Below are 18,450 nucleotides of genomic sequence, written 5' to 3' on the forward strand. Positions count from 1 at the left end.
CCTTTTTTACATTGCTCGAGCCAGAAATCAAGTCGAGGGCTTCAAAACGTGACCTTCGCTATTCAGAGGTGCATCCATTTGGAACTCTTTCCCAACACCTTTGGAACTTCTTCAACCTGCTCCTTTTCCACCACAACTTCAAGCCCTGGATTGTGACCCATGCACTTCACTAATCGCCCTTGTCCTTCCTTGTTTACATTCAACAAGGTGCAATGAAGTGTGTCTTGCAAAATCCCCAAATATATAAATAATGCAACAAGAACCAAATGCAAATGAATTTATTATTTGTGTCTAGTCAGAAATTGCAGACAGGTTAAGCCACAGGTTTACAAGGTAAAATATACACGAATTAATCATCAAGCCAGTCAGAATTGGATTATTTGCAGGGGAGACATGGATATTAGTAGTCCTACCGACTGATGAAAACACAACACAGATAATTTGAATCTGGCAAATTCAGTAGAGTTTAGCACCTTTTTCAGAAGTGTTTCATTTATTTCTAGAACATGGTATTATGAAGGATTCTTCCAGGAAGAGGCGTGCCTGATGTTCCCTTTGTGTTGCAGTGCAATGCAGAGTAGACACTATCTTCAAGGCACATATGTAAAAGTGGTCGACATTTTCTTCACAGGCTCGATTTTGAAATGTGTTTCAAGCAGTTTCCATGGGCACGTTCGCCTCCAACTAAAAGAAAAAAGAAACACAAATATCTGATGCAAACATGGCAACATGATCTGTTGACAAGTTAAAGGCATTTACTGAATGGAAAACAGGCTTTGTTTAACCTATGCAGATTTCGGTTTAATAAATACCTCTAAACAAAATGGCTTCAATCTGTTAATAAAATGTCTTCCCCCACTTCCTAGGATACAGCACCTGCATCAGCAGTGTATCCGGCATTCTATTAACAAATGGGCATCAGGCCCAGGTGAGTGAGTCTTTTCATGCACATCCGAAGGTGTCATTTAAAGTCGGACCAACTGCCCAATTAACAAAATAATGCCACCAAGAGATATACACATAATTCCGCGTGCATGTTAATACTCGAGGTGAATGTGAAAGTTTACACAAGTGTGGGTACAGTATTTGCGGGACCACGAGGCCCCACCTCAGACATTGTGGTTAACATTGACACTGCACACATGTCCTGGCTCTTGCATCTGTGATAGGGTCTGCACACATGCAGAGCATGCATGGATTTTCAAGCAGGCCAGGTACTCTCTCACGAGGGTTTTGGTGCAGTTCATTATCCAGGCCTCTCTGGGTCATGCTGTGGATGTGCACGGAACACCCACCTCCCGTCCATAGGCATAGATTCAGTTAACACTGAGTGCTTGTTTGATATTATAAGGAGACAGTCCGGGTTACCTCGCAGTTCTTCGTTCTTAGTGGTGGTCAGCCGACACGTGTTTTCACCTCTAGGGGTCTTCATCAAGGCAAAGGAAGGGTTGTTGTCCCGGGTCCAGTCCCCTTGGGGTTGGAGCGTTCAATTTTGTCCCAATATTGGGTCTTGGGTTGTCTGAGGCTGCTGTAAACAATCGCGAAGGAGCAATTCTGCAATGCCTCAGACAACTCAAGGACTAACATTGGGACACAAATTGAACACTCCAACCCCAAGGGGACTTGACGTGGGGCAACAACCCCACTTCCCACAACTCTTCCTTTGCCTTGATGACGGCACCTCGAGGTCGAAACAAGTGTCGGCTGATCACCACTAGACTATGAGTCTACACTGCAAACAATAGAGATCTCACTGAAAAATACTGCATTGAGTGTGGGAATCAATTTATACATAGGATTCTCTAAAAATGAAGAACAGCGAGTTAACCAGGACTGTCTCCCAATAACATCCTATAGGTGTGGGTCCACCTCTACCAACCTGTGACCTTGCACAGACGAATCCAGACTATAAAACTAATAAACACAGCCCAGTACAGGGGTGTTCAAAACTAGAGCCCACCTCCTCTCTATCTTGTTTTATGTGATATTATATGGCATTTATAACACACCTGTACACAAGTGTTTCTAGGCGCAACAAGACAGATAGGGAGAAACAAAGGGAGGACAAAACAACAATCTTACTAGGCCTTGTGTCATTCAGATCACACAAGTACAGGGATGACTCCTCGGTCAACCCAATCATGTTAATGGGCTGAGGACATGTCCTCATTGTCCGAGCGCAACACCACCATGCGATTAAACAACAACCGGAGGTGTGCATTTGTTGTTAGGGGTGGGGTGGCCCCAGTGGTAATACTAAAATGCAGCACGTAAAAATAAACGTCACTTTGGTGCCCTTATGCATCGTGGTGTTAAATGACTGTCTAGGTGTTGTTAGGACCCGGTCCTTTTTCATCTGGATGCTCCTGACAGAATGGGAAATGCGACATCTTGCCAGCTCTTTTAGGAGATACCGGAGGTGCCACCTGCCACCTCCAATGTGTTTGCGATAGGGAAGCTGAACTCACCATGGAGTCCTTCCTGCTTTGTACACTCGCAAAGAGCAGATAGACTCCATGGGGATGTATGTCATGCCAGCCACAATACACGTATATGGAGACAATCATCAGGAACTTGTTTCCTGGTTGGGCAATAAGAGGCTTGGTAATCCAGGAACCACGAAGATGCCTATTGTTTAATACCACCCCAACCCAAAAGTAATCAAAATACCCTGTAGAGTACTGCAGATCTGAATTCTGTAAAGTAGATGCCATCTGCTCCAGCAGATTATACAGCTTGATTAAAATGGGCAAATATGTGCCATGTGTGTAGGGGCAGCAGCTCTGTTAACACATCTACTTGTCCTTCGCTATGTTGTCACCTCATTTTTTTCTTTCTCTCTACACTTGCATGATTAATATTATTTTTCCATTCACTGTTCCCTTCCCCATTCTATTTCACCATCTATGAATTCTCAGAGGGCATGTTGTGTGCTGTCATCGCTGGAAATTTCAAGTGTTCACTACTTTTTGTTCAATTTCCCTTTAAAAGAATTGGCGAGAAATGAACACATGTTTTATGACAACAGTCTGTAGGAATGCAATTTGAAATCTTCTAGGCAGACTGCAAAGAGTGTGAAGTCAGAGCTAGCCAAGGGCCATCAACATAGGAAAAGGTGATTGCAAGCAGTGGGAGTCTTTAGATTGAATCGGAATGGTGGCTGTTTACACTCTGTGGGCCTGATTCTCACGGCGCAGCATTGGAGCACATGGGCAGATGCCATGAGCCTCTCAGATTCACGAAGATTACAACTGGCGCAAATCTGGAGATGCTTAGAGCACCTTTGAGCTACTCGCATGATTCAGACAGATTTGCTGCAGATCATCCCAGAGATGCTCCAGGAATCTCCAGAGTTCCTGCATGTTTAGCCTTAGTGACTTGTGTTTGTGGTCGCGGGAAGCTCTGTGGTGCTCATTGGAATCTCTGATCTGAAACAGGGCAAAAAGCTTTGAGAATCTGGCCCTATGCATCTAAACTAACGTGAGCACATCAGGAGCCGAAACATACATTCAGTACATGTTCTTTACCTTATCGTCATCCATCCAGCAAGCCCCTGATCATTTTTTCTTCTGAAAGAAACACGAATCTTGATTGAGCACACGTCATTTATTTTCTGTATACATGTGCGTCTTTAGTTCTACTTTTGAAAACTAATCAAATATGTTGCATTCACTCCCTAAGCATTTGTAAAGCAACTGCGACATATATGCATGAAATCCACCTCTTTAAGTACATTCCCAACGTATTTAATTATTTATGTATTACATTTATTGACAGCGCCTAGACCGGGATGTATCACAATGCTGTTGCAGAATTATTAAGCACAGACACAAACAAATGAGGAATACAAAGGCCCTGCACCATCTGCAATCAGATGACTGCTTTGTTTTATGCTATTGGGTTTGTGTAAGGTGCTAACCAAGGGCAGGGCAGTTGCCCAACCGAAGGTACGTGTGATATGCATTGCCTAGCTAGTGCATGTTCGCAATTACCTCTATAATATTTCTTGCATCAATGCAGCACTGTTGGGCAACCAGGTGGCAATGTACAACATGATGGCAACGGTGTGAGAAGGCAGCCTGGTAGCTGGGGAGGAGGCACAGAAAAGAAAACTCAGAATATGCTCCACTAGCTTCAATTTTCTGCGAAATGTTGCATGCTCTCAGAGTGAGTAAGAATGAACAACCATAAATGTTTCTCCATAGGAAACATACACATCATGGCAATGGCAAACGGTTGCCTGCCACAAGCGAGAGTGAGGAACCTGATCTATGTCTTTTCATGTGTGGTGTGCACTTTTCAGAGGCGTTGCTAGGGGGAGGGGGACTGAGGGAGCTATAGCCCCGGGTCTTTTGGTTGTAGCCCCGGATAGGAGCTCAGGGGTTACAACCAAAATGCTACCTAGCCCCGAGTCCCGCCAGTCCCGACATTAGCTTAGCCACTGATCTTTTCCAGACCTAGCAACACCCAAGGCTATTTTCATTATGTGTCTTTTCATCAATGTGTTCATTTGTTTTAATCTGGAGAGGATACACTGTGTTGATTTGACTTCGAGTGAACAGTCACCAATGAAGCACTCGTTTAGGATTTGGCTGTGAAAAAAACAAGTCAGAGAGAAACGTCACTACCAGCACCAGTATTCCTTGGCATCGTCATTGAAGTGGAGACAAAATGTAATTCTGGGATTTGTTAAACCGGTGACATCATTATCATTCTACAAGAATACTCAAGACCGACCACGCAGAACAGACCCAATGGAAGACGAGAGAGCCACACCCCTTTAACACGTGTACTCAGAACAATCACCAGCACAGGCTGGAGCTGGTGCACCTTGAAAGACTTATAACATGATGCATGGAAAGCTACAAGAGCCTTTGTATTTGTGACCCCTGTAATAGTAATGTCAATAGTCGTTCCAGAATGTTTAGGGGAATGGAACATTGGACAGCAGACAAAACATTCTTGGCTTATGACCAATGTGTGTTGTTTTAACAAAGAGGCAATTGTCTTTTCAATCCCGCGAGAAAGAGTAATTCTTTGTGCAGTGCCCTGTGAGGTGAAGGGCACTCTCTTTGGAATTACAGAACATACAAACCGTTCCTTTTTATAACGAGGGGTGAAGTCACAAAGACATTAGTAGGAGTATCTGTGAGTCGTTCCTCTTAAGAGACTATTCGATTCGCAAAGAACCTACCAGGTGTAACTTTGTCTCACTCCTGACTTAATTATAATCTTTCCAGAACTAAGTCAGAAGTTAGCCAGAATTACTCCTGGTAATTTCTTTATCAATTGAATAGCCCATGTCACCAATATCAAGCCAAGAGTAAACTCAAGTTACTACTGATTACTTATCTGCGACTCAGCCACTGAAAGTGCAGGCACTATTTCACGAGCATTGCAGTCAGAATGCAGATTAATCGAATGAGCATGGGTGCATGGCCCATGCAAGAAAAGAGAGATCCTGTTTGGCCTGAGGCATCTTCCCATCAAGTAAATTGCACTCTGGCATGTCACGACGTGTGGAAGAAGAACATTCCAGCAACTCCTCAGCGGTAATGTTGGACTCAGCACATAGGATCTGAAATAACAGACTTGATCATGAGGCATCACTAACACCCTATTTTAGACTGGGCCAGTAATTTGGGAACTTCCCAACAGTGCGAGTGCAATGAACACTGGGGCAGCCATTTTCCAAGAGCAAAAGCATATTCGTTCAATGCATTTTGCATCGGGGTAATGTTTGCCCTAGTCATTGTTCTTCGCCCGGTGCAAAAATGCATTGAAAGACTATGGGCCTCATTACGAGTCCGGCAGTAACGAGGCGGTAAAACTGCCTTGTTACCGCCGACTCGTATTACCATTCCGCCTCCGTGATTCCCGGAATTACTGGGGCATTACAACCCCGGTTTCCCGGGAATCACGGAGGCGGAATGGTGTTAATCTCCATTCCCATTGAGTCCTATGGGACTCAATGGGAATGGGGATCATGGAAACACCGGCAGCATCTCGTAATGCTGCCGGTGTTTCCTCGTCTGCCTGCAGTCGGGCGGTGTTAAACCCGCCAGGTCAAACCTGGCGGGAACATCACCTCCCGCCTGCAGGAGTCGGGATCAGGCGGTCCGGAAACAACGGTGGCAGCAGGTTTACCGCCACCGTTATTTCCGGACCGCCTGATTTGTAATGAGGCCCTATGTTTTTTTGCAGTAGAGCAAATCTTGGCCTAGTACTAATTACACGTGCAGCAGTGAAAGGTTTCGGATACACTGCAGGTGTTTCTGCAACAGAAGGGGGGAGAATGTGCAGATCCACTGATCCTTTCCCTGCATCAGTGAACATGGAACCTGTCTTTTGGGCAGTACAGAGCGTTGATGTCCTGCTGGGCTCCAGTCTTCCTCCACATCTGCTAATAATGATGCACAGCACAGGGCTCAGGAGTTATGCTGCTGCTTCATTATTGCTCACTATCCAGTACATTATAAGGACTACTCATCTTGGTCAATTCTTGACATATCCTATTTCATCCTCTCCCATGGTTTTTCTTGTCCAATGCTGATCACAGCTCTCGGGAGTATAGCTCAGGGGCAAAGTGCTCACCTTGGAAACAAGAGGCCATGTATCAAAATAGCAAGATGACACGGAGCAACACAGGTTTGATCCCTGGGTCCGCGCTTAGAAACCTCTGGGTATTAAGAGCGTTATAAATAACCTATCATATCATATCCCAAATAGAGGGCCAGTCCTATACGTCATCTTCCCAGCTCAGACCAACATCTCTCTCTTGTTCAGGATCTTCCATTTCATTTTGCATCTACTTTCAATTAAACATTCAGAGCATCTCCCTTGGTGTTCCTATTTTCACAGTTCATGTGAGTCCACCGCTGGCATCTTGGGATCTCCTTCAGCAGGGAGCAACTGTACCCTGCTGAAGGAGATGGAAGAGTGATGTATGCACATTAGTGACACATGATTCTTCAAGAATGATTAGTTTCTGGGGATGATGCGCTCTGGAGTTTCTGCCCTGACCAGTGTCCCTTTCACACGAGTTGTCTTCAGCGGGTTAGGATGAAATGGGGTGTCCAACTTGCGTGTGTGGTACTGTTTCACCAGCATGCGGGTGACCCTCTTCTAATGCCAGTCTTTTCCACTCTGCCCCGTTTCTTATTTTCTTCCCAGTCTTGCCTTCACATCCTCATGACTGTGTTGTATCTCTGGTCACCGACTTGGTATTCACATTCTGAGCTTCTAGCCTAACATGAGCTCGGATGACCACCTGTCTGCAAAGCTGGGGTTACCATTCCTATATGCTTGCAGCATGGCACACCCCATTGCACCATCTTCTTGATGTGCTCATTAAGCATTCAGATGGGTATGATCTTGATGCGTATGCTTCTCGTTTATCTTGCAGTCTGCACACGTGCACCCGTTAAAAGGTGCCCTTTGGCTGACCCCGTGGTCTTTGTAATTTACCATGCTGAACAAGCATCATGTATAAGGGAATCACCACTGTTGATGATGTCTGTGTTACAGTGAAAAATCTGGAGTACTCCTCCATCAGTAGAGGTAAATATTTGCAGAACGTCGAGGAACCAAAGATGTTTCATGTCGTACTCAGCAAGACCACCTCAAGCAGATCATTCGAAGAGGTCTCTGATTATCCTTTCTGCTGGTGCACTTACACAAGTGGCATGCTACTACCATTCTGTCAATCATGTGATCCAGTGTTGGGACCCTCGTGGTATCACTTATCTGTTTTGTTTTGCTAGTACTCTACTATGCCCATAATAGGTGATGTCAACCATCCTTCGGCACAATGTCTTGGGTATCACAATGTTTGAGTCACTGGGTAGTATTTATTGTTCATCTCTGTGGGTGTGCTTTGTACATTTTTAATGCTCACTTCTTCCTCAACCTCTGCGTCCTGACCTTGTGGCAAATCATTTTACTGTGGGGTCACTGCCTAGCTGTTTAACCACCTACACTTAAATGGTAATTGCACATGCTCAGTGCAACATTGAGTGTATGTATTCTTCTTCTAGTGTTGTCCATTTGGTGTTAAAGGGTGTCTTGACATGGATCTATTCTCTTGGATCTATTCTCTGCCTGGTTTCTGAAATATTTTAAAGTCATACTCAAGTAGCCATAGCCCCCATCCCTTGATCCGGGTGGCATCTCAGACTATGGGTTTCCGTATATAGAGAGAAAAGCCTGCTCATCAGTCACTGCGATGAACGGCTTTCGATACAGCAACATATGGTGGTGCTCACATGACAGCATAACAGCTTGGTTCTCCATTTGCGATTGCAAATATGCTCACACTGTGTCTGTCAGAGTCATGACCGGAATATATAAAGGGCGCCTGGCGGAATCCTGATATGCCCAGGAGGGTACCTGTGTACAAAATGCTAAAAATCAGGGTGAGAGATCCGTAGACAGCTGTCTAGTTTTGAAGCTATTTTATTTTGCCTCCAAAATGATTTTGCACAGATAGATAACTTTAAACATTTACAAGGCTTTCGATAAGCACAAATGTTTTTTGGACAGATGTTTGTTTTACTGGGGAAATACAGGTGAGCATCGTCCTCTTCTCTTGTCGAGGAACAATTTCCACAGTGATGCACGAGTATGCAGTAAAGGTAAGTAGTGACATAGAATGTTTTACAGGGTGCAGCCCAGGACTGTGGTAGGTCCAGGGGTACTAAATACAGTAGTCTACACAACACTATCTACAAACACATATACACAGGAGTTGTGCCACAAGACATTGACGCAGAAGTGTTTCGGCCAAACAGGGCTGGGTGAGAGCCCAAGGTGGTGGTGGCCTTCATCAGGATAATCACTGGTGGTGGTGCTGTCCGTTAGGGTAATCTGTGGCGGGAAGGGATAGCTCTAGATCTTTGACCAACTCAGAACAGATGCTGCTACAAAGAGGACTATCTTTTGTCCCAGCCACCAAAGCAGATCCTTTCAAAACCGAGGCAGAACTCAGAAGATTCTTTCGTACCCTCAGATTGAAATATTTTTTCGAAGTATACCTCCCGAACAAACCGAACTCAGAAGACACTGGTGCCGAAAACATCGAAAGGAGCCAAGATAACACTACAGGACTCAAACCTAAGTCCAGTTTTGTACCTCCTCCACACACTATCCCCAGTTAATTTGACACTTTCGAAAAGCTGATTACCACCACAATTAACACAGGCCTAACTAAAAATAACTTTTATCAAGAAAATCTCAGCATAGAAGAAAGAAAATCCCTGGGTGACTTGAACCTAGACCGATCTATCACAATCAAACCAGCAGACAAAGGTGGGGGTATTGTCTGCATGAACACCACAGACTACAACAAGGAATGCTTGCGCCTATTGGCCGATACCATATCATACAAGAAGTTAAATAGAGATCCCACCAAAAGACTACAAGAGGAGATCCGAGCCTCACAAAACACGCAGAAGACCAAAGTTGGATATGCGAGGACGAGCGCCATTTCCTCAATAAAACCCACCCAAGGATACCAGCGTTCTATATCTTCCCCAAGATCCATAAACACGCTACTCAACCGCCCGGGCGCCCCATTGTCTCAGCCTGTGACTCACATTTGGAACCTTTGTCACTATACACAGACTTTTTTATGAAACCATTCATCGGCCAGATGAAGTCGTACATCAAAGACAGCACCAACACCATTAAAGTCCTACAGAATTTAAACCTCTCCTGTAACACCATCTTGGCTACCATGGACGTAGAGGCACTCTATACCTCAATCCCCCAACAGGATTGGCTGGAAGCATTGACCATCTGCCTCAACAGAAGAACTGATACCACATCTACTCCCACAAACTTCATCTTGGAGTGTATTAGACTAGCTATGACCGAGAATTTTTTCCTCTTCAAACACCAGATTTGCCAGCAGATAAAAGGCATCAGCATGGGGGCTACTTTTGCCCCTGACGTTGCTAATTTATATATGGCTCAGTACGAGGACGACCATATATACAACGAGGACATCTTGCTATGGTGATGATACATCGATGATGTTCTCCTAGTGTGGGAAGGCAGCAAAGAGCTTTTGCTTGAGTTCCACGGATGGCTCAACCACAGACACTCTCATATAAAGTTCACCATCGAATGGGATTGTCAAGCTGTGGATTTTCTGGACCTTCACATCTACCACTCTGGGAGCTCAATAAAAATAGAATTATTCAGGAAACCCACAGATAGAAACACCTTGCTTAATTTTTCCAGCTTCCATCCCGAAGGATTGAAATACAACTTACCATACGGACAATTTCTCTGTATACGCAGGAACTGCACAGAAAAAGCAAAGTTTGACCATCACGCTAAACAATTCCAGACACGCCTAAGTGAACAAGGTTACCCCAAGAAATCCATCAAAATGGCTCGGAAAAGGGAAGCCAACACCGATTGCACCATTTGCTTGACTGCGATCACCAAGGACCCCATGGACCCGACGGTCTGTGTCACCACATTCAACCCCATCAGTAACGTGGTTAAGACCACTATAAACAAACATTGGCACCTGATAAAAAACAAAGGCACTCTAGACAAGAAACCTCTTTTCGCTTTCTAAAAGAATAGGAACCTTAGAGACACCCTGGTGCACACGTTCCTGGAACCAGAAAAACAACAACCTACTCTATGGGGCTTACCGCCCATAGTAGGACACAACTCGTGTGGTAAGTTTGTCACATGTCTCTACACTAAGACCAGCAAGACCTTCACCCACAAAAATGTTATCTGGACAATGCGAAATTACACAGATTGCGAGAGCAAAAACGTCATCTATGTGATAAAATGTCCCTGCGACCTCATCTACATTGGGAAAACCCTCAGACCCATAAAGCAAAGGAAAAGCAAACATCGATCTTGTATCAAGAACTCCATACAAGACAAACCGTTAGTGGAACATTTCAGCAAAAAAGGCCACACAAATGAGCAACTGACGTGGACTATCCTGCAACAACTCGAACAACAAAAAAGAGGAGGCGACATCAATCTAGCCCTCACCAGGCTCGAACAAAAATGGGTCCACAGATTGGACACAGTGAGAAGTGGCCTAAACATCACCGTAGAGTGGAAACATTTCTGGGACAGATCCACTCCTTACCTAGAGCTCTACAGTTGCATTAGACTCCCAATTGGGTCACCAAGCACACGTGACAGCTTTAGCAGTGCTCCGGCTTACGCCATCATGTGGCCCATACACACTAGTTATAACATGCACCACTAATGCCGCCTGCTTATGGTACATTCATTCTGATCTCTGGCACTGATATACCTTGCAAAGATAAACTGCACATTTATATGTCACTGATCGATTATACGCTATATGTGTTTTAGTCATTGACTTTTCTCATCTTTATTTATCCCAGAACAATGGCATGATCACCACCCAGTGACATCATGGTGTTCCTCTGAGTTATGTTTTGTTTGCAACATATGTATTGAAAACTGTTTTACCACCATAGGGTGTATATCCGTATTTTCAACCTTGTCACCATCAATCAGCTCGGATGTCACCCCCCACAGCACCCACTTGTGTTTGCCGCCTATTTTGTCCACCCACATGCTTCTGTTATCCATCATTGAAGCGTTGTTGCCATTCGGATGAGCCACCTACATACGAGATGTATGTACACATGATGTAGAAAGTCTATCCCTTTCCTCTCTCACTACTTTCCTGTGCTAAAAAAGTTAGGTGCACATCCATTGGTGGTCGGATTTCTACTTTAATGTTCCCGCCTCCAATGTTTGTGTCTTATCATTAAAAATAATTCTGATTCGGCCAATTGGTCGATAGATGGTTAAAAAATATATATATATAAGTGCTCTGCTTTTTGTATGTGAATGGGGTACTCAGATTTATATTCATTTGTATATTTAGTCCAGCCCTTTGATCATATATATAATGGGTCTTGGAGTCTGGGTCATCGGTCCAAGACTACTTATTGAACGTTCAACATTCAGTGCCCAACTAACAAAATGCCATTGGCCGAACACCCTCAACCAATTACCATGGGTGTCACTCACACCCGAGTCACACACTCATCCCAGCACCCAGCCGGCACCCCATTGGCTGGCTGTCTCACTGGGTAAGTGCTTTTAACAAATGGCAACTGCACTACTCGGCAGTATCCATTTCCGCGAGGAGTGCAGTTGCCATTTAGAGGCACTGGTAAATCTCGTTGCTACTCTTGCCTTTTTTGGTTGTTTTCTCAACCTAGCAGATGGTCCAAGCACCTCCAGCTCGCCCCACTTGCCTCACCGGCATTTTCTTAAACAGCTCGAGTGTTTCCTGACGCTTTTCTATGTATTTCCAGCACGATAGTGCGGCCGCGCACCGATGCAGCAACCGTGTCAAGTAAATGCTGTAGTTTTAAGATCACGTTGTTGGCAGCATGCCATACTTCCACACTCACCTGGCATAGAATTTTTAGATGCTATGTCATTACTTGACAGCCCCTGTACGGGCATACACCACGGCGTCACGGGAGTCCCCGGTTGACCGCCATTACACGAGACACGGGCACAATACCCCCACGTGTAACTGCCTCTCCCACCACGCTTACGCTGTGAGCGTTTTTAACCACCTTGCAACACCTCGTTCTAAAACACTTTAGACTATAGCAAGCGGCACCTCTCAGCTTTTAGTTCACCTCCGCTGTCAGGCTTGTTTCCTGCAGTCGGCAGGGTAGTCTCACAGTCAGCCCTAATAATAGCAGGTTGTGACCTTTTTCACCGCGCTAAGTAGACACCCACACCATTGATGTCCCTAGTTCGTGGTCTAACACACACCACCCCCGCACATTCCCACGCTGGATGTGCTTTGGACCATGCTTTGTACAGACAGGGTCCCCCCAGAGTGTGAAGATAACGGTTAGTGTATTTCAGGCTCTAATCAGCCTTTATTCATTTACATTTTGAACTAATCATTGATTTCCTCAGATCCTTACAGCTATCCCTTCCCCCACAGATTACCCTAATGTACAGCACAAATACCAGTGATTATCCTGATGAAGGCCACCACCACCTCAGACTCTCACCCAGCTCCGTTTTGACAAAACACTTCTGTGTCGATGTCTTGTGGCACAACTCCTGTGTATATGTCTTTGTAGATAGTGTTGTGTACACGACTGTGTTTAGTACCCCCGGACCTACCACAGTCCTGGGCGGCACCCCGTAAAAAATTCTACGTCACTACTTACCTGTACTGCATACTCGTGCATCACTGTGGAAATTGTTCCTTGACAAGAGAAGAGGACGATACTCACCTGTATTTCCCCTGTAAAACAAACTTCTGTCCAAAAAACCTTTGTGCTTATCGAAAGCCTTGTACATGTTTAAAGGTATCTATCTGTGCAAAATCGTTTTGGAAGCAAAATAAAATAGCTTCAAAACTAGACAGCTGTCTACGGATCTCTCACCCTGATTTTTAGCATTTTGTACACAGAATCATGACCGGCACATTAAAGCATTTTCCTTTTAGAGTCTCTCCCTGAAGTGTCTTCTAACAGTAATGTTCCAGAGCCACAGGCCTGGCATCGTAAGCCATGTGTTGAGCAGAGACTACACAACACTTATCTGCTTGGTATCAGGTAACCCACCTTTTGGGATAGGTCTGTACTACACAAGTTGTTAGTGTGAGTGAGCAGCCAGGCCTATCTCAAGAGGGGTAAATGTGAGCTGTAGAGCTGTACAAATGAAATCCATAAAAACAAGTAACCAAGTAACACTTACACTCAAGGTTTTTCTTATAAATAGTTATTTATTTAATTAAGATACATTTTTTTAATAATCATTCTTTAAAATGGCAATTCATTGTAACAATGAAAATATATTTTAAAATCACTTGTCAGAATCAAAACAAGTTAGTGGATAATCTTTGGCTATGCTTCTTATACAATTCCCGCACCGTGAGGTGACTTCAGTCATAAGGACAGTAACAGCATTTATATATCACACTAGTTATTACACTAGTAATACTTAGCAGATTCTGAGGCTGCAGAAAGGAAAGGTTAGGTAAGGAAAAATGTTAGACATTTTCTCAGAAGATGTGAGGACAGCTTAATCCTCCAATGAAGTCTATATAAGCCTTTCCCAGCAGTAACAGTTTACAACAAGCTATGACCTATGAGGGACAAACAGTATCAAAGTCAATGGACGAGAAGAGTCAATTGGAACACAGTCTATGGAGCTGAGGCACTTCTTAGGTCAAAGTCTTGAACAAAGTTAGAGAGATTGTTAAAAAAAATCACTTGTAGGGTCACAAGCTGTTAAGCCTGTGAAAAGAGATTTGGAATCAACTCTAAAAGGTAAGCCAATGCAATCCCCAACTGAGAGGAGAACAGCTAAAAGGCAATACGGTAAGTACCCCAAGCCTATACAGTACCTCTGGTTTGAAGAAGAGTGGGCCAGCTGGATTCCGCCTTGCTACACCAGTGCAGACCCTAGTTCCTGAGCCTCAGTCATGGGGACAAGAGGGAGGACATCTGGAGGGCTCCTGCGGTGGTACTAGGGAGGTCATTGACAGCTACGGCTCTTTTTGGTTCAGCGGCACTTAGTGGATTCAGCGCTTAGCAAACAGCACCGTTGCTGATTTTGGAGACCGGTTGGACTCTCTTCGCTCCCTCGGTCCCGCACTCTGGTGAGGGGACTCTGGATCTGGAGGACCTGCTTCTGGGTGGTCCTTAGGAGTCTCCTGGAGCTTCTAGCTGGATTTGTTCCACAGCAGACGTTGCACTCAACTACGGACACTCGACCCCTGGTATTGGGTTCTTACAGCAACGAAGAAGCACAGCCAATTGGGGATGGTGGTCCTGTGGAGTTTTTATCAGGGTTAGTTGGTCCCACTAACCCACATGGAGAAGTCATTACGGAGAAGCATCTCTGTCAAGGTGAAAAAGGAGTTCAGCACAGCAGCGGGGATTCACCAGGGAATTCAAAGGTCCAGGAGGTTGCAGCAAGCTTTTTTCACGGTTTCTTCCTTGGGTGTTTCTCCCACTGGTAGACTCTGCCTGGTGTCCCAAAACCCTTGCCTTTTAAGCAGGTTTCTCCCATTCATGCACAGATTAGGCTGTCAATCACACAGCAGGGTGGCTGTCCTGAAAGGATAGCTAGTCAGCCAATCAGGACAATTTGCATTCAGGCATTTCTAGAGACAAAAGACAGGGGAGATTCGGGACCATCCCTCACATCCTGTCCTTCCAGACACACTGGAGCCAGAGGTGTGCTTCAGGGCTGAAGCCCGCCAAAGGCAAGACAAACAAAGGGTTCAAACTGTCTCAAAACACAGAGTAAAAGCCAAGAAAGACCTCACAAACAGAAAATGGCGAAAAAAGAATACAGGGGACATTTTGACAAAATGGTCACCCATGGGTGAGGTACTGCAGCTGAGGGTTCAGCCTGTGGTAGAAAAGCACAATGATAGGAAAAAGTAAACCACTGCCACCAGCCATCTAAAGTAGTGAGGCTAAAAATGTTACATGATAATGTAGGATACGGGCCTACTAGGTAACCCCACAGCACTCCCCATAAGATGTTGTGTGCTGGACCTAAGTAAAGTCATTTTCACTTTACTATTCTTGGGAACAGTAGTACACACAAGAAAAGGTATTTAAACCTTATGAGAAATCAGTGGCATTGCACTGAAGGTGCTCTGTGTCTCCAGGCAAAAAGCAGATGCCTGTGGAGTTTGTCAGACTCCAAATACAGTGAAAAGAAAAAATCCAAATCAGGTAAAAACACATGAGAGAGTGAGAAAAAAGGTCTCGCTCCAGGGTTCAAATTAAAAAGTCCTAAATCCAGCAAAAGAGGTGGGGGTCTCCCTAACAGCTACCTAACGATGGTGTAAAACTAGAGCAAATCTGCAGAAGCCTGCTTCATTTCAGAGATGCTATAACGCAATACACAACGATTAGCTAATGGGCATCTCGGAGATGCTTTGGGCATCAGAATCCACTCCAGTTTTAGGCTTTGCAAATCAGATATGTAACAACACATACAAACAAATAAAACAGGTTTCCCACGGGCATCTACTGATTTCCTGCAGTGAAAATCTTTGCAAATTATGCAGGTAATTTACCTATATGGCATGCGTCCCTTTAGGCGATATTGCTAAAAAGCCACAACATCCACACATAAATGACTTAGCAAAATGCACTTACCCCAAGTAGTTTAGCAAGCTGTGGAAAAACACAAGATAGATTAGTTTTGTACACAAAGACATTGCATCAATGTTTGGAGCATGTAACTCATCTAACAATGTATTTAATTTAGGATCACTACTCAAAATGTATATTTTGACAGTCACAACCAGGTTGCGCTGCTGCTAATACCTCAGCGGGGCAACTTCCTGGGATAAGCTAAGCATGCCAGTACATCGTGTGTGTGTCACAGAGCCAGAGCTAGTAGGGCTCCTGGTGATCGATCGAGTGCTTTCGAGTGCATAGAGGGGGCCTCAGTATAAAATTAAATGAGCAGCTAGAATAGCATTGAGGGCATTTCATGATGCATGTGGAAAATCTCTTTGATTCACACACAATGTAGGGATTGTCTTGCAATGTATTCTGTTCTTCCACTTTTTGAAACGTGAGCCCAAAATCTGTGGATTGTTGAAATCACCCTCTTTGCCTATGCAGCATGAACGAGTTGAAAGGAGTGGCCAAGAAGAGGCAATGCACCTTAGGGACACCCCTACATTTGGGGCAAGTCACTCAGAATCATTGGCAGTTTACAAAACAGGAGCACATGTATTGCATCTGTTTTCCAATGCCACAAAAGTGGCAGTTACAATCAGTGGTATGTCAGGTATTGAAATGAGGCAAATAGGGAAAGGATTTGTGATGGCTGTTCTGCAGATTCCCAAAGAAGTTACTACAAATAACGCCTGTAGATGAACATTTCATTTACAAAGAAGTTACTGTGAGTAACTCTGAACTGACTTACTTATAACTTACTATCAGTAATTCTGACTTATTCCTGATGTATAAGGAGTATGTCAGTAGTACTCTAGAGGTATTCATTGTAGCTTTGTGAATTGAATACCCTTCTCCAACAGTAGCTCATAGTTTCTCATAGTAATGTATTTTGAGCTGATTTGCTACGAAGTTACTTAGAGTTACTCTGACATGCATCCAGTAACTGGGACTTGCTCATGACATACTCATAACTCGGACTTACTTACGGCTCACTTGGATAAAGTATCTTAGGAGTAAGTCAAAGTTATTCATACTAACCTCCTTGTGAATCTAATAACGCTGTGCATGTTTAAGCCCAGATAGAGTCATAGTTACTTGTAGTAACTTAAAGGGATGGTCTAGTAAAAATTTGTATTTAAAAAATAGAAAGGCCACATAAAAAAAAAAATACTAGCATCCTCCGTTTTAAAACTTCCTATGTAAAATTTTGAGCTATTCAAGCTCAAAATTCGAAAAAGCAAGCACAGGGGCGCAGCCATTTTGTGAAATGGAGGCCCTCCTGTGCTGGCTTTTGCTTTTGCGGCACTAATGAAGGAAAAGCCAGCCAGCTGTAGTAAACAAAGTCTACCGCTGGGTGGCTTTCCCTTCATTAGTGCCGGGACTCGGAGGACGCGGACCGGAGACCAGAGCAGGAAAGCTGCAGCTGAATCTCAGTAAGTGCTATTTTTTTTTTTTACAAAAAATAAGCACTAGCTGCGTTTTTTTTTCTAAGTTTTCCGGGATGGAGGAGCTTGGAAAACTTAGAAATAAAACCGCAGCTTTAAAAACGTTGTATTTATGTTTGCAGTCACTTTTGAAGCGACCGCAAACATAAATACAACGTTATTGTGTTGGAAAACGCTGCGGTTTTTCTTTCCAAGTTTCTCAGGCTCCTCCGGCTTGGAGGAGCCTGAGAAACCTGGAAAGAAAAACCGCAGCGTTTTCCAACACAACCACGTTGTGTCTGCCTGGCAGATTCAGGCAGACACAACGCGGCATTGCGGAAAACAACCGCGTTGTGTCTGCCTGACTCTGCTTTTCCATTTGGGGCTCTCGGGCTCCCCACGGGGAGCCCGAGAGCCCCAAATGGGAAATCAGCTGCAGGTAGAAACACTATGCGGCATGTAAACATAACTGCGTGTGTTTCTGCCTGCTGTGGCTTTCACTTTGGATCTCCGGTGCTCCCCTGGGGGAGCACCGGAGACCCAAAGTGATAGCCAAAGCAGGCAGAAACACACGCGGTTGTGTTGGAAAACGCTGCGTTTTTTCTTTCCAAGTTTCTCAGGCTCCTCCGAGCCGGAGGAGCCTGAGAAACTTGGAAAGAAAAACCGCAGCGTTTTCCAACACAATAACGTTGTATTTATGTTTGCGGTCGCTTCAAAAGCGACCGCAAGCATAAATACAACGTTTTTAAAGCTGCAGTTTTATTTCTAAGTTTTCCGGGCTCCTCCAGCCCGGAAAACTTAGAAAAAAAACC

The 18,450-nt window shown here is 44.4% G+C and overlaps 1 protein-coding gene across 2 annotated transcripts in view; it reads right to left on the reverse strand.

The window, feature by feature from the left end:
- Positions 1 to 262: 262 nt before the first annotated feature.
- Positions 263 to 18,450, reverse strand: part of LOC138515844 (decreased expression in renal and prostate cancer protein-like) — an 82,352-nt gene continuing 64,164 nt past the window's right edge. Inside the window, exons 17-19 of one of the 2 annotated variants that reach the window (XM_069630589.1) lie at positions 16,182 to 16,199; positions 3,528 to 3,569; positions 263 to 684 (exon numbers count right to left, since the gene is read on the reverse strand). In XM_069630589.1, the coding sequence (XP_069486690.1) occupies positions 3,558 to 3,569; positions 16,182 to 16,199 (30 nt within the window). In that variant the 3' untranslated portion in view covers positions 263 to 684; positions 3,528 to 3,557. The remainder of the gene's footprint in view (positions 685 to 3,527; positions 3,570 to 16,181; positions 16,200 to 18,450) is intronic. The other variant, XM_069630590.1, reaches the window with a different exon arrangement.

This window comes from Ambystoma mexicanum, chromosome 6q (assembly GCF_040938575.1).
Source record: "Ambystoma mexicanum isolate Mex_15411 chromosome 6q, UKY_AmexF1_1, whole genome shotgun sequence".
Classification (NCBI taxonomy): domain Eukaryota; kingdom Metazoa; phylum Chordata; class Amphibia; order Caudata; family Ambystomatidae; genus Ambystoma; species Ambystoma mexicanum.